The sequence below is a fragment of the Cariama cristata genome, unplaced genomic scaffold (assembly GCF_000690535.1).
Source record: "Cariama cristata isolate BGI_N322 unplaced genomic scaffold, ASM69053v1 scaffold1742, whole genome shotgun sequence".
Taxonomy (NCBI): Eukaryota; Metazoa; Chordata; class Aves; order Cariamiformes; family Cariamidae; genus Cariama; species Cariama cristata.
The window spans coordinates 29,211-43,843 of NW_009605292.1; the positions used below are offsets into that span (position 1 = coordinate 29,211).

Here is a 14,633-nt window from a genome sequence, read left to right on the forward strand (position 1 = left end):
AGTTTTAAAAAACTGTTCTTTTGTGTGACACAACAGGTTGATCTTCAGTGTGAATGTGGAAGAAGAAAGGAGAGTATGATTTGCTCAGAAGCATCTAATACATATCAAAGGTTTGTACTGTAATAATTCTTTTAATTCTTTACTGAACTTCTTTGCAGTTTGATTAAATTTCAAACTTGACTGAATATATTTAATCCACAAGCTTTTTCACACTTTTTTTTTTGTACTTTCACATACGGTTTCTTTTTTTGTATTGCCCTGAGCTTTTGTACAACTATGCTGTACTAGAACACATTCCTCTTTTCACTGTTGTTAGTCGAACTGTGGTGGTGTGTCAAAGCTTGAATCTCCCATCTGTGGAACTCTGCTCTACCCACATAGAGCAATTAGATTAATTGGGCAGGTCCAGATTCAGGCTTCTGAATGTATGTGATTACATATAGCAGTCCACGTGTGAGTTGCTGTCTAAGTTTCCCTTAATGTGTGACGGAACCTGATCGATACAGATGATAGAGGCTAAAGAGTGATTTAAAGTCATTCTGAAATAGCTAAATTTATGCAGGAGAGCTTTGACATGTACATCTTGGTTCTTAATATGCACACTGAGTTCTGCCCAACTCCATTTATTGCAATAATTTGTCTCCAGGTACTATGTCTAAACTTCTTTCTCTTGTACCGGAGAGGGCAAGGAAGGGACAAGGAAAAGAAGACAAGTAGCACTTTGGAATTTTTGAAATGACAATAGCAAACCAGTAGTAGTAATAGTAATAAAATCTCACTCTGAGGCTGTGATTGAGAGGGAATCAAAAAATTAATCTAAAGAGTTGATAACGCAACCAGAGTTCTGCTCTGCATCCCAGTTGGTAGGAGAGCAGTCACAGATTCTTCCTGTCTTTCAAAGGAAGCTTCCTAATGATTTTTTTATTTGGAACTGCTATTTGAGGGCCCAATACTAGCCCAGCTTAGGGTATGCTGCTTTGTTCCTGCTGCACAAAACTCTGCCCAGATTCAAATTCTCACAGAATATGGCTGACCATCTACATAGTAGGTGATTGATAATACCTAATGAAAATGAGGAGAAAAATGTGCTAATCAGAAACAGTTTAAAAATTGTAGCCAATACTAAATTGAATGCAAGATAGCCTTACAGGAGTGGTGATAATTCTTTTCTTTTTAGGAATAAAAAGGATTTTTTTTGTTAAGATGTGTCTCACAATGAATACTGATCAGAAGATGGACTCGACTTTGAAATACCAGTTTAAATTGACACATGCTTGTCATTAATGATAAGCTGGGAAAGTGACATAATTACAAGTCCAAATTTTTGCAGGCTGTTATTTCTCCACTGTTTCTATAGCTCAAGCACTGCAAAAGTATTCATCCAAGGAAAATGGTTCTTTGAATTCAGTGGGAGTCTTTGCCTGCATAAGCTGAACACATATGTATTTATTTATCTAATCAGAGCCCAAGTCAAGAGGAAGGGAAAGAAACAATCAGTTTAAAGCAAGTGTTTGTATCTCTTTGTTCAAATGTGTTCATATCTGTTTACAAATTACGCTTCACTCGTGTGATATTAACCAAAGCAGCATTTAATGCCAACTCAGTTTGTATGATAATGCCTACTGTTCAGGCTGCTGAAAGATTAAAATATTCTGATTTTGTGGGAATTAGATTTGGCTTTTTTTCCACCATCTACACACTTAGGGAGGGGAAAACAAAAGAAAACCCAAAAACCAAACACAACAAAGTAACTCTTGTAGTACTACTGTGGAAAGGTCAGCAGATTAATGGGGTATCCAAATTTTCTCAAAAATGTTATAGGAGTGATGAAACAGCTTTGAGCTTTGCAGTGAATGTCAGTGAAAGAATACCCAAGGGAACGGGAAAAGGAGTGTGCTGCTGTATCTGTACACATGATATAAATGATGATGTCCTATCATCTAATGGCCCATGACCTAGACTTTGTCACCACTGCCTGATAAATATGAAGCTGATGGTGCCTCTCAGTGCTTTTTATGTTTATGTAATATGATTATCCTCCTTCCTGATAGATGATTAGTTCTCTGAACATGGTGCAAAACATACAGAGATAAACGTATCCTTTTATCTGAATTTAACAGAAAAGATGGTTCAGAGGCTAGAATGTTCCATTTTCAGGATTTTATTTGAGAATGGTGTGGGGTATTTCACTAAAAACTTGCTGTGTATTTTAGTTGTAGAAGTTTTAGCAAGAAAATCAGACTGGGAAGGTTTGTTATTGAAGGGAATGATGGAGAATCTTTATAAAGAAAATTCTAACAGTCTCAGAAGGCATTTTGCTCTTTCTTTATGGCTTGTATCATCTGTATTTTCTAAGCAAATTTCTAAGTACTTTATACAGGTTTTAGTTGCACACAGTTAAGAAGAATCACATAAAAGTTAAAAAGGTAATTAAAGCTATGTGGTCAACTGTAGCTTGAATATTAAGCAGGTGAGAAGAAAGAGTATTTGCATTGCCTAGTTTAGACTTGCTTAGAATTGATGCTCTGAAAAATTCTCTGAAGAAGCATGTCCATTTTTTAGTCTTGCTCCTGGTTGCTTGAAGGAGATGAGAGAGAGTAACCTCTTAATTTACGTAGCTAGATTAGACTCCTAAAACTAGGTGATGTGGAACTAGAGTCGCATTCTGTAATCTGATGAGAAAACGGTCAGTCTGTCTTCTTTGACGTGGAGGTTTAAACCTGCAGCTTTCTACATCTTTTCAAAGGTTTATGTGTTGTCTCAAATGGTATCTAATGCTTTTCTTTTTCAGAATAGCTGCTATATCTATAGCCACTAAGTTAACAGATCTACAGCTTGGAGATTCGGTAGAAATCAGTAGGCTTATTACGAAAAAAGAAATGAAGCAGGCCAGGTAAGAACATATATGTAGAAAGATACTTGAAACCCTTGTGTGTACCTGAAACATAGGTGATGTGGAAAATACATCATGTTGTGAGCAAAATCCCAGCTGAAATAGGAAGACTTTAAATAGCCTTAAAAAGTATTTTGCAATTCCTTAGCGATTAATGTTTTTGCTTGCATTCTCTTATCACTGGCTGGTTTCTTGTTCTAGTTATGTATGGAACAATATAATTGTGGTTTCAGAGTTTCTTTCTATCCAGCAAACTCCTTAGACTTCCTCTGGATTTTTTTCAGATTTCTAGCCCATTTAACTTCTTGCTATTATCTTCTGTTTCAGCGTCCAGCATTCCTTCCTGGATGATTAATATGGTATATTTTCCCCTAGTCATCATCTTACTATGTATAATATTTTTCTGTTACCCTTTTTAGATTTCTTACGTTTGTATTTCAATTGGATTGACGCTTCTGTGTTCTCATACGGGCTGGCACTGCAAATCTGCTTTAAAGTCACAAAACCACTTGTGACTTAAGTTTGCTGATTTTCCTGTTCCTCCTGATGTTCATCAGGATTGGAATAGCTTGTGTTTTTACTTTTAGTATGATTTCTTTAAGGCATTGTCAAGTTTCTCCAACATCCTTCTGTCAGAAACTTGACTTCCTGAAGTCTTTGCCCTTGAAGTCCCTAATTTCTGGTGTTGGATGGTTTCTGTTACCATTTCTCCTCTCTTAATTGTGAATTTGATTATTTCAGAGTCAGTCTGTTATGTGTGTTAAAATTTAATATTCCTTTATATTGTGTAAAGTCAAAGTAATGAAATTTCCCATACAGTTGCTTCATGACTTCCGGTATCAAAAGCTAATACCAGCATACTTCAGGAACTTTTGCTAGTCATTCTGTTCTGTTTATTTGTTTAATGTCTATGAAATTGGAGCATATTATTACCAAGTCCTTTCGGACAATTTTCTATACTGAAATAATTTTAACTGAATGAACAGGCAAGATGAGCTAACACCAGAAATGATGCATGGGGAGCACATGCTCATCCCAGTCTCCAGCTTCATTCTAGTTGGGCGTGTGTCATACTTCAGAAGAAAGCAGGGGGAGGGAAAGAAGGTGAAAGAGGGGGAGCTATACTGATTCCTACGTGCAACTTTAAAGAGCGTGGTATTAGTACTGTATAAGCATAGTATAAGAAAGACACAAATAGGAAACAGTAATTGAGCCTTTTTTTTAACCTACCCTGTTTGTTTCAATTAATTGAATACTGAGAAAGGTACAATATAAGCATTAATTTTTGTCTCTAGACTACTTTGAGCCTCAACTACTTTCTTCCTATTTGTATCACAATGCCAGCCAGATACAAATATACTCAACAATATGAAGCCAACTTCAGCTTCTCCAAAAAAAGAGTCACTGTTTAAAGAAGGCAATCATTTGGCAGTTCTAGAACTTGGGGTGAGGGGAGGGTGGGGGTGTGGGGTGGTAGAAGAAGGGGAGGATGACTTTTTCAGCTACTGAAGCTGCAAGTCTGTCTTAATAGCCATATACTTGCCAGGAGAGCAAGTAAGACACCAGTGTCTTTGTTGGTGTCCCAGCCTTTGCAACGTGTAATATAAATCGTGTGGTAGTCGCTGCTGCACATCTTTCTGTGTGGGCAGGCTTATACTGTCCTTTCCTTGAATAGTTGAAATTACCAGAGGTTACTTTTCTTTCTGCAAATTCTTCCTAATATGATACCTGAACTGTGGCAGGTAGCCTTTGTTTAAGGACAGTCAGAGGAAGCATTTTCCCTTCCCCACCCTTTTCAACTACCAAATAGCGGGGCAGGGGCGAAGAGATGGTGGCACATAAAATATTTATTCTTACATTTCTAGTTTATTGTCAAACTCCAGTATTTTCAAAGTAACTTACAGATCTACTTCATTCATTTACAATAGCAGAATATTTTATGCAAACTGTGCAGAGATTTCCTGTTTTTGTTTCTCTCTCTGGTCCATTTTATACTTTAGTTTGGTTTCCTTATTAGCGTTTGGGTTTTTTTTTTTTGTGACAAATTTGATCAGTCCTAGAGTGGCTTCTCTAAATTGGCTACATTCCTCTTTTAGAGGATGAGAAAACAATTCTTCAAGCAAATTACTTTAAACAGTACCAGATTGATCTTAGAGTGCAAGTATGTTAGCTTTTTTCTGCATCCTTGAAGAAACCCACCAGAACTTCTGGATCCTACAGCTGTGTGTCTCCAAACATAATACATATCACTGAATGAACCGGTTTCCCCTGTAGAAATTATTTGTTTGAAATTAAGGAACTATTATTAACAGAATCAATTCACTTATGCAGTCTAAAGGGCAGAAGTTTGTAACTGCCACTGTGAAATTCTGGAGAGCTCTTCATCCTTCTCTGACATTTTAACCTGTTAAAATAAAATCATAAAATACCTTTCAAAGATGAGATGGAAGACTGAAATTCATAACCCTACTGATACTAGAAGTTATGTGCTCAGCTGAAATACTGATTTTTATGGTGCATCATAATCCTCCGTACGTGTAGCTAACTTTCCTGGTTTTCCTGGCTGATAATTTTTTCTGATGTATAGGACTAAGTGACCTTGTGACATCTTCCCTTGCTAATTTCCCATCCTTCGTAGCATCCCCTCAATGCTGATATCAACTGCATTTTTTTTTTTGCAAATGATCTAATTTACCAATATAATAAAATCTAATCCAGAAGCTGTTTTTCTCAGCTTCTATATGGCTTTGGTAATTGCTGCTTCTGTTCAAGACTTGGAGAAGGGCGTGTATGCTCAAAGATCTTTGGTTGTTGTTTGGTTTTAGCTGTATTATCTGTTCTAATACAACAAACTATTCTCACACACTCTTCTTACTTCTTCAGGCTATGATAATGATAAAACACCAACAAAGCTACAGTTGGAAAAGTATGAGTAGGAGCAGTGATTCTAATTGTATTTTTCTTTCATAATTCAGGTTGCAATGTGATGAAGAATGCTTAGCTCTTCAGAGGAACAGGTGGGCAATGAGCTTGCTTTTTTTTTTCAGAACTCCAGGTTCAGATAATTAATGCTATGTGGAAAAGAATGCTTTCCTGCATGACCTAGAGAACTGATAAATGTGGAGATGATTCCTGTCTTATAGGGATCTATATTGAGTGATCTGAGCTCTTACTAGAATATTGTAGTGAAAAGTCCTAAATGAGTAGTTTCAAATGTACAGACTGTATCTTTTGCGAGCAGTTCATCTGTATTAGTAATCAGTATCTTTACTCTTCAATGGCAACATGTTTGGAAGGCTGGGGCGGGGGGTGTGTGTGTGTTTGTTTTTATTTGGTTGTGGGTTTGTTATGTTTTGTTTTTTCCCTCCTGCCCTCAAATTTAGGCGTCTTGCTGAGGCTCTTGAAATAGATGACAATTCTGATCCTTTTAATATCCGTTCTTCTGGACCAAAGTACAGTGACCTTTTAAAAGAAGATGCGAGGTATGCGTTCTAATGATGACAGATGCCATAGGTAAACAGTATTGAGAGCAAGGTGGGAAATGCAGAATAGTTCTGTTTACTCTTGTAAAAATGCCAATGTTTAGTCCCCTCTTCACCCTTGGCAATAGGTGATAATTGAGGCAGAGGAGGTATGTGCACTTCTCAAGACCTCTAAAATGAGAACCTGAAATGTAAAAAGTGCCTGGCAGGTTGCTTTGTTTGGTAACAGGACCAGATTTAGAATGGGAATATCATTTTCCACTATTATTCTCACTGGAATCAGTACCTGTACTTCTTGCATCTCCACTGCTTTCATACACAACCAACCCCCATCTTGGTCCTCCTTGTAAACTTTTCAAGACAAAGACAAAAGTGATAGCTAAGTAATGAAATATGCTCTTACAGCCTGACATTATTTCCCTCGACCACTCTCATTTATTTTTTTGCCTTAACTGCCTTTATGTTAAAAATAAAGAAATGGAATAAATAAAACACTTGATTGATGCAGAACTAAGCCTATGCCAGTGCTGACTGTAAAGAGGGCTGCTAGACTGAAACATCTGAAAATGAGGCAATAGAAAGTCAAGGTAATATCAAAAGCATCACACTAATAAATACTATGCAATCTGGAATGACAGGGAGGGATCACACACATTTTTTAAAAGATGCTTAAATGATAAGTGCCATCTAAGAAGTTTTTACTCGTGTGTGTGTGTTTGTAGGCATGACATTAGTTTTTACCAGCTCTAAGTATTTAGAACAACTGAATCTGTTTTGCTTTTGCTTGACTGTCCTAATGATACATAGATTTAACATTTTAGTGAGGATGCTTTCTACTTGAAAATCCTTTATTTAACTTGCTGATGTGTTGAGACAAGTGAAAATTTTACATAAATAGCCACACAGAATTTAAGAGTAAACCACCTTTTGCTTTACTTCCAACTGATTAGCTTACTGCAAGACAAGAGCTGAATGTTTTCGTTGTGGAGGTACTGTTTTATTAGTATTTGCACTTAAAAGTGGTATTTTATAAGGACTATTCTGTTAACTGTATATAGAGTATGTTCTGCTCTACCTCTTTCAGAAAACAAAGCACACATTTTCACTCTCTTACTGTGTTGAGTATCTTGTGTGATGTGTGTAGTCATCTCTCTTCTTTTGGAGTATAATCCAATCACACCTTCCTGTCAGCCATTCTCTACCCATAGTGCAGTGTTCCATCTTTCATGAAGAGAACTGACCAGAATCACGCACTGTATTCCAGATGGTGTAACGGATACCTTGAAAAGTAGCTTTAATGCTTCCACACTTCTCTGTGAAAATATCTCTTCTCGGTCAGTCTGTGATTTTACTTGCATTTCCTTTGTAGCCACTTTATACTGGTAACTCATGATAAACTAATACATCCAGGCTATTCTCACTGATTCACATATTAAAGCAAAAGTTTTTGTTAATCCTCAAGTCAATGACTTTGCACATTGAATTACTGGATTTCGTTTTTCTAGTCTTCAAGATAAATGAGTTTTATCTTGAAGCTCCCTCTGTTAACATAGCTCTCTTTACATGAGCAACAGTCTGGAATTTGTGAAGCTATGGCTTTATGAACTTACTTCCTTGACTGCTCTTGATGATCTTTTGTCTCAGCAATATTGCAAAAGATCTGGGTTTCCCTCATAATGTCAGGATCTAAAAAGTGTATCTGTTACAGTATTGTTTTTTCAGGTAGCTCAGCATTCTGTGTAAGTTTTGACAGATGCATTCATTCTTGTTTGAGCAGGTCACTCCAGTAATGCAAGAGTTCAGGGCTTAGTGGTTTTCTGCAGTGCGTAAGTTATACATCTGTGTATGGGATCTCAGAACGATGAGAAGTATGACAGCTGCCTTCCTTTGCCTTCAGGGTCAGTGCCTCAAGAAGGCGGCAGCTGCCAAAACCATGAGTAGAATGCTGTGATATTATCTTGCATAGGCAATCCATTGATCTGTGAAGCTGATACATTGTCAAGGGCTAAAAAAATGCACATCTACAAATGAGAAAACTTGAGAGTGCTGTGAGAAAACTCCTGAATTTGCGCTGTAATCTTTAATTACAGAACCATAAAGCTCCAAGACACAGTACAACTCCAGGTAACAAGGAAGATGAGTAAGTGGAAACATGCCAAGATAATATGTCTCCTTTGTAGGACAGTGACAGGAGAAGAGAGCACCAGGAATAGCACAGTAATGCTGCTGCGTGCTGATCTTGCTGATGTGTTTGTCAGAATCTGACAAGGAGTCAGAAGAAACGTCTCTACACCATACAGCTTTACATGAGGAGGTATCCTGCTCCCAAGGGGAATCTATCTTCTAGCATGGAGTTGACTGTACCAGCACAACTGAGCACAGATCAAGGGTTACAGATCCACTGTGTGGACACTTCAGCACTGACCTTTCTAAGAGGCTTCAGAAATAGACGCAGAGAGCAAGCAAATGCTCAGGTTGGCCTGTTGATGTGAAGTTGGAGGGCAGACTGGCACAAATGTCAATACCCAGTTTCACAAAGATGGTACTAAGGCTGCTATTTGATGAATTAAGACTACTGGAGAGGATGAGGAGAACAGCTGGAATATCTGGCCACTTGGAGCTACACAGAAAAGAATTGTGTCACTGGCTGTGGAAGACCCCACAGGAGCTGTATGGAGCAGGGAAATCTTGAATTAAATGATTAAGTCTAGAGAGATGCAGAGGGAGATGGGTCCTTCATAGGCATCTTCTTAGCCAGTCTTCCCAAGAGTTAATGTTCCACGTGCTGTTGTAGACAATGAAGGCAGAGCCAAGCACTCCCGTGTGTGATCTGGCAGCAGGAGCAGTGTACAGGTTTAGGGGTAGGAGACCTTTGAGGCTTTCTTAGACAAGAAATGAAGCCTGAAAGAAGGGGCAGTGAGGGCAACTTCTCAAGCACATGACTGGCAAACTGCAAGCCTGGAATGTCAGTCACTTAGAGGCAAAATCTTGCACTGGCAAGTGTTGCAAGAATAAGGAGGATTTGGCAAAGGCAGCAAAATCTGGGGAAAGCAAAAAATATACAGCAAGAACAACAGTGAAAAACCAAGCAATGAGGAACATTCTTATTAAGTAGTATAGTTGAGAAGAACTGAAATGGTAGGAGGCCTGCTCATGCATACGTGCAACGCAAGGAGGTGAGGAGAAGCCTAAGGTACACATTTCCTTGAAGATTGCTCAACCCAAATTATACTCCCTTAGAATCTTCTTGATGATTCCTGTCCTGGTTTGGCTAAAACAGGACTATTTCTCCTATGAGGAGTTTTTCCTTCGGTAAAGTTTCTTATTCTAAGTAACTGCACTTTCTGAAAGTGCAGCTACATGTTTTTCAGACACTGTCTGGTTTCAGACTTGGTAACACTTGATGTTTATAGTTGTTACTGAAGTAATGGTGGGATTGGTATGCAGAAGGGCACACTTTTATACTTATTCCTATGCGAACCGAGGTCACTTCTGGCTCTACGTTAAACAAGTGAAAAGTCATAAAAGGGTTGCACCTGTGGGAAAGTGCGGACAGGCCAGGTGACCAAAAACTGACCAACGAGGTATTCCACCCCATCCACGTCATACTCATATAAAGCTAAGGGTTCACAGGTGTCAGTCTCTCTTCTTTCATGGCCGGCATCCCTGTGGGACCCTGCTCATTCTCCTGCCTCCGATCCTGATCTGTGCATTCCTGAATCCAGTTTCTGTCAGCTGTGGAATCCAGTCCAGGACATCTGGGTGTCTGCCCTGCCACAGCAGTGGTGTGAGCCACTGCGGCCTGGAATTCTCTGACCATCATTGGGAAGCTCAATATTGGTTTTGTATATTTTTCCTTTTATTTCTGTTATGAGTAGTATTAGTATTATTATGCTTTTTTTCACTGTTACTGTTCTATTAAAGTAGTTTTAATTTCCAACCCATAAGTCTCTCTCCCTTTTCTCCTTTTCTTCCCCTCCCGGGGTGGGGGGAGAGGCATTAATAGAGAGCATCTGCCATCGGCTTTAAGAGCTGGCCCAGCCTTAAATGGTGACAATTCCAAAGAAAAAGCAATTGTTCTGTCTCTCCCACCATCTGCATTGGCCAGTCCTTTGTTGTTCCCGTCTGAATAGTCTGTAGGTTGGGGCTTGCTCAGATCCTGAGGTGTCTTAGGGTTGTTTTTCCATGAAGTTCTTCTATATGAAAGATTCTGGAGGTACAAAGTGCACATAAAACACCTGCCTTACATTTGAACACCCATATGGGTAGTCACAACTCTGCTATTGTGTGTTATATTACAAGCAAAAGGGAGTAAGGCCCTGCTTCTGCTCTTTAGAGAGTGATTGGAACTAGGGATGTTAGGTGTTGCCCATGAAATTAGTTTCTGTACAGTTCATCTACTCCAATCCATCTCACGTTTTCCTACAGGGTCATAACATTCTCTTAATCAGTTGGTTTCTGCTGCCACCGCCCCCCCACCCCAGCTCTGTCCCCACCATAGTATGCTTTCTGTTTTGTCTTTCTATTTGAGTACTTCAGTCTTGACTATCTTGGGATTTCTTGAAACTGAGAGACATTCTTAAGTATTTCTGAAGGAACTCCCACTTGGTTGATTTCACTGATGACTTCCAGTTGATAACTCTGGGTTTATAGGCTCCTAAAGGGTTGATTTTTTATTTTTTTTTTTAAACATATCCCCTAGTATGTGAACTGGTTCCTCATTAGGTTTTTAAATATTACACATCAGGTGCTTGTGGACCCTCTGACTGGATTGTTGGTTCCATTTTTTTCTTATCTCCTATGATCACTTCATCTTGAAATTTGGGTGTTCATGGCTGGCATTCCATGTAGTATTTGCTTTATGACTCTCTGGAGTTAAGCTCATTCTGAAGGGATCAGTGGTTTTGGTTGTTTTTTGGGGTTTTTGCCGGGGTGGGTGGGGTGGGGGGGGGATTGGAGGCTGGGTTTTTTATGTGTCTGGTTGTTTTTTGGGGGTTTTTTTGAACCTGAGGTTATTGCTGTAATATTCTTTCCAAAGCCTTGTGCTGCATGGACTGACTGTATTTCATAGCCTAGGTGTCTGGAGGTCCCTTTCTTTTTAACTCTACAAGCCCAAGTTATTTTTGGAATTCTCCCAGTGCAATACTTTTCTCTGCTGAAAATTCAGGAGTTCTGATAACTACAGGCAATATCCATCCAAGTGATGTTGGGAGCCGAGCCACTCAATGTTGCCATTTTGCATGTTTGCTTGAGATCACTTGGTCTTTTGATGACACATTCACTTCAGCATCCAGAACTTTGGTAGGGTGTGTACCAAAGATGGCGGTGCCTGCTTTGGTAGGCACTTCTTGAGTAATGAAATTCTGACATCATCCAATTCTGACACCAACGCAATGGTGTTGCATTGGTATGGAGTGGTGCCTGTTTTTGAAGAAATAAGGTTATTTACTGCTAACCACCTTTGAGATATGAAATCTTCAGGTAGCCTTTTTTCCCCATGGAGATGGTGACCTAACAAATAACAACCTTACTTTTGGAGTTAGTTTACCTGCTTATTTAAGAACAGAGCGCAAACCTCACCCTTATGTGAAAGAATGAACCTACTGTGATTAAGCAAGGTAAAAAAAAAAAAAAAAGTTAAAAAACCCTTAACATCTCATATCAGGAACATTTTATTTGCTTGCAAGTATCCTTATGCTTCTTCTTTTGTTCTTATTAATTTGTCATGCTAGACAAGTTGAAGACCAAAGTCAGTGCACTTTTCCTCTGTCTTCGAAAAGAACTCCGCTCTGTTTACCCAACCCTGTTTTTGTGTCTAATCATGTATTCTAATGAAGTGAATTGCCTTAATGACAAGTAATTTAAAAACACTGAAATGGCAACTTTAAAAACTACATTATCCATTTCAAAGTGTAGAATTGTTTTGTCAGACAGTAGAGTAGTATCATAGAATATTATGCTGGGTTCTGAGGGTTGAAGGGAAAATAATTCATTATTTTTGTAATAGTGATGACATACTAACTTTTTTTTTAAATGTAAATAGTGTAATATATAAGTCGAAATGTGCTCTCACTCCTGCTTGTGCTTCAGTTAATTGAGTTCTTTGGTTTTGTTCTTGTTGAAAATAATGTTACAAAAGATGAAGATACTGTATCTTTGTACACTGTCTTGCCTCATTTACCTGGAATGTTGTTCTTGCAGGAAGGATTTAAAATTTGTCAGTGACATTGAGAAGGAAATGAGAATGCTTGTGGAAGCTGTGAATAAGGTCAGTATTCAGATACTCTGTATGACTTATAAGAAACAGTTTTGTTTAGTGTGAGGGGAGTTTGATGTTACTAAACTTTATTAACACTAATAGTTCTGAGTTTAGACTAGATCTGTTTGGGCTCCAATAGAGTGCACAGTTTAATTATAAATAGAACAAAATTTTTAGGAGATATAGTAGTTCAGGATCACTTTGGTGACAGCCAAGCTTTGTTTAAAGAATTAATCAGTGCTGGGCTTTAATGCATCAATGGTTTATCATTAATGTTTTGATCTCCATTAATAAAGTATTAATCATCAATGATGGTGTTTAAAGGTTCAGACTTTGAGGAAGAAAGCCTAGGTGGTTCTGATTCCTGTAGTGCAACTTGCTCACAAATTTGTGAATAACTTTGTGCATTTACCAGTGTGTGAGGTAGTCCTCATTCTATAAGGAGTCTTGGATTCAGCCACAGTTGTTTGGCAGTCTCCAGTGTACCTACAGAGGTTGATACCACAGACCCAATCATAGTTTTTTTCAGTGAAAGCAGAATCCACCTTCAGACTTGTCAGGCTAGCAGACTCCTGGCTTGCTGCTGCACTATGCCTGACCCAGTATATGTGGTTCAAAGGGTGGTGTAAACCATACTATCCTCAGTTGCCCTTAGCTCAAGAAAGACTTAACCTTCTGTAGAAAGCATTAATTTCCTTCCATCTACCCCCTGAGGACAGTTACTTAACTTTATTCCTTCTTTTTTATGTATGATGTTTCTTAAACAATCTTTGTGCTTGTCCACCGGTCTAATGTTCTTGCCCATTGTTTTCCACATTGGAATGAAAGTCTACAAGGGGGCCAACTGTGTCTATATCCAGGCCCCTCTGACCTCAGGCACTTGGTAACAGACGCATAGAACAGTTGTTATCGCCTGAAAATAATTTGCCTGATGTTGTGTTGCCTGTGGTTATCCTATTTTACATATACCTTTATATACTGCCTTTATTACACACGTGTGTGTACACACATACATATTTCTCTATATATGATAATTGCATATACCAATGTTTATGCCCATACTAATACCAAACCAAGATATGTAATATATATTAAAAAAAGAAGGGCAACCACAGGTCTTGAATTTGCGATATACAATGAATTAATGACATCAGATATGACCAATTATTTGTTAAATAATGAGCCTACAAAGCAGACCAATGGTGTCTGTTAAAGACTTGTCTACGTTGCAGAAGAGAATGAAAAAATTAAAACAAACCAGATGTGACAATCTTTTCCCTGCCTGACCTAAAGGGAGAATTACCCAGTAGTTACTTAAGCTTTTATCATGATCAGGATTAACCAGTTAGGCCTACATGACAGTTCAGTATCTCAAGGATCAGTTCTGCACCATCCTGCCCCTCAGGCTGTTGGGAATTGCTATTCCATAAGGTATGAGTATTTCCCATAAGTCAAATTATATTTCAAAGGGGAAGAGATTTCTTTCTGAACACCAAAGGCATGTGACAGAAGCCTTGAAGCTTGGTATCCATATATTATAATGCAAATGCAGATAAGAAATCATTCTTCTTTCATGAAGTTTTCAGAAAGCAAATGCAACAGTTACCTGAGGAGTTCCGTGGCAATCTCAATGTTCTGTCCCTAAAAATTCTCTATTTAGTTACATATTAACTTTCACAAGGCTGTCACATTTCTTCTTGAAATGTTTAGATTCCTGATAACCAGTTTAATCCAGATAAACAGGTGCCCATTCTAGATCTGCGTTATTCACATTGCTTACAGACTTCCTGTGCTTCTCCACGTGAGCCCATTTGGTAACAGTAGATTGACTTGTGCCCTGCTACACAAGGCTGTAGTTGTTTCACAGAATCACGGAATGTTTGAGGTTGGAAGGGTCCTCTGGAGGTCTTGTACAACCCACGCTGCTCAAGCAGGGCTGTCTAGAGCCAGTTGCCCTGGACCATGTCCAAACAGTTTTTGAGTATCTCCAAGGACGGAG

The 14,633-nt window shown here is 38.6% G+C and overlaps 1 protein-coding gene across 1 annotated transcript in view; it reads left to right on the forward strand.

The window, feature by feature from the left end:
- The window catches only part of NFX1 (nuclear transcription factor, X-box binding 1), a gene marked incomplete at both ends in the record, with an annotated part of 36,039 nt that extends 23,377 nt beyond the window's left edge, over positions 1-12,662 (forward strand). Inside the window, 5 exons of the mRNA XM_009695875.1 lie at positions 37-110; positions 2,792-2,893; positions 5,869-5,910; positions 6,277-6,375; positions 12,577-12,662. Coding sequence (XP_009694177.1) covers positions 37-110; positions 2,792-2,893; positions 5,869-5,910; positions 6,277-6,375; positions 12,577-12,662 — 403 coding nt within the window. The remainder of the gene's footprint in view (positions 1-36; positions 111-2,791; positions 2,894-5,868; positions 5,911-6,276; positions 6,376-12,576) is intronic.
- Between the last annotated feature and the right edge of the window lie 1,971 nt (positions 12,663-14,633).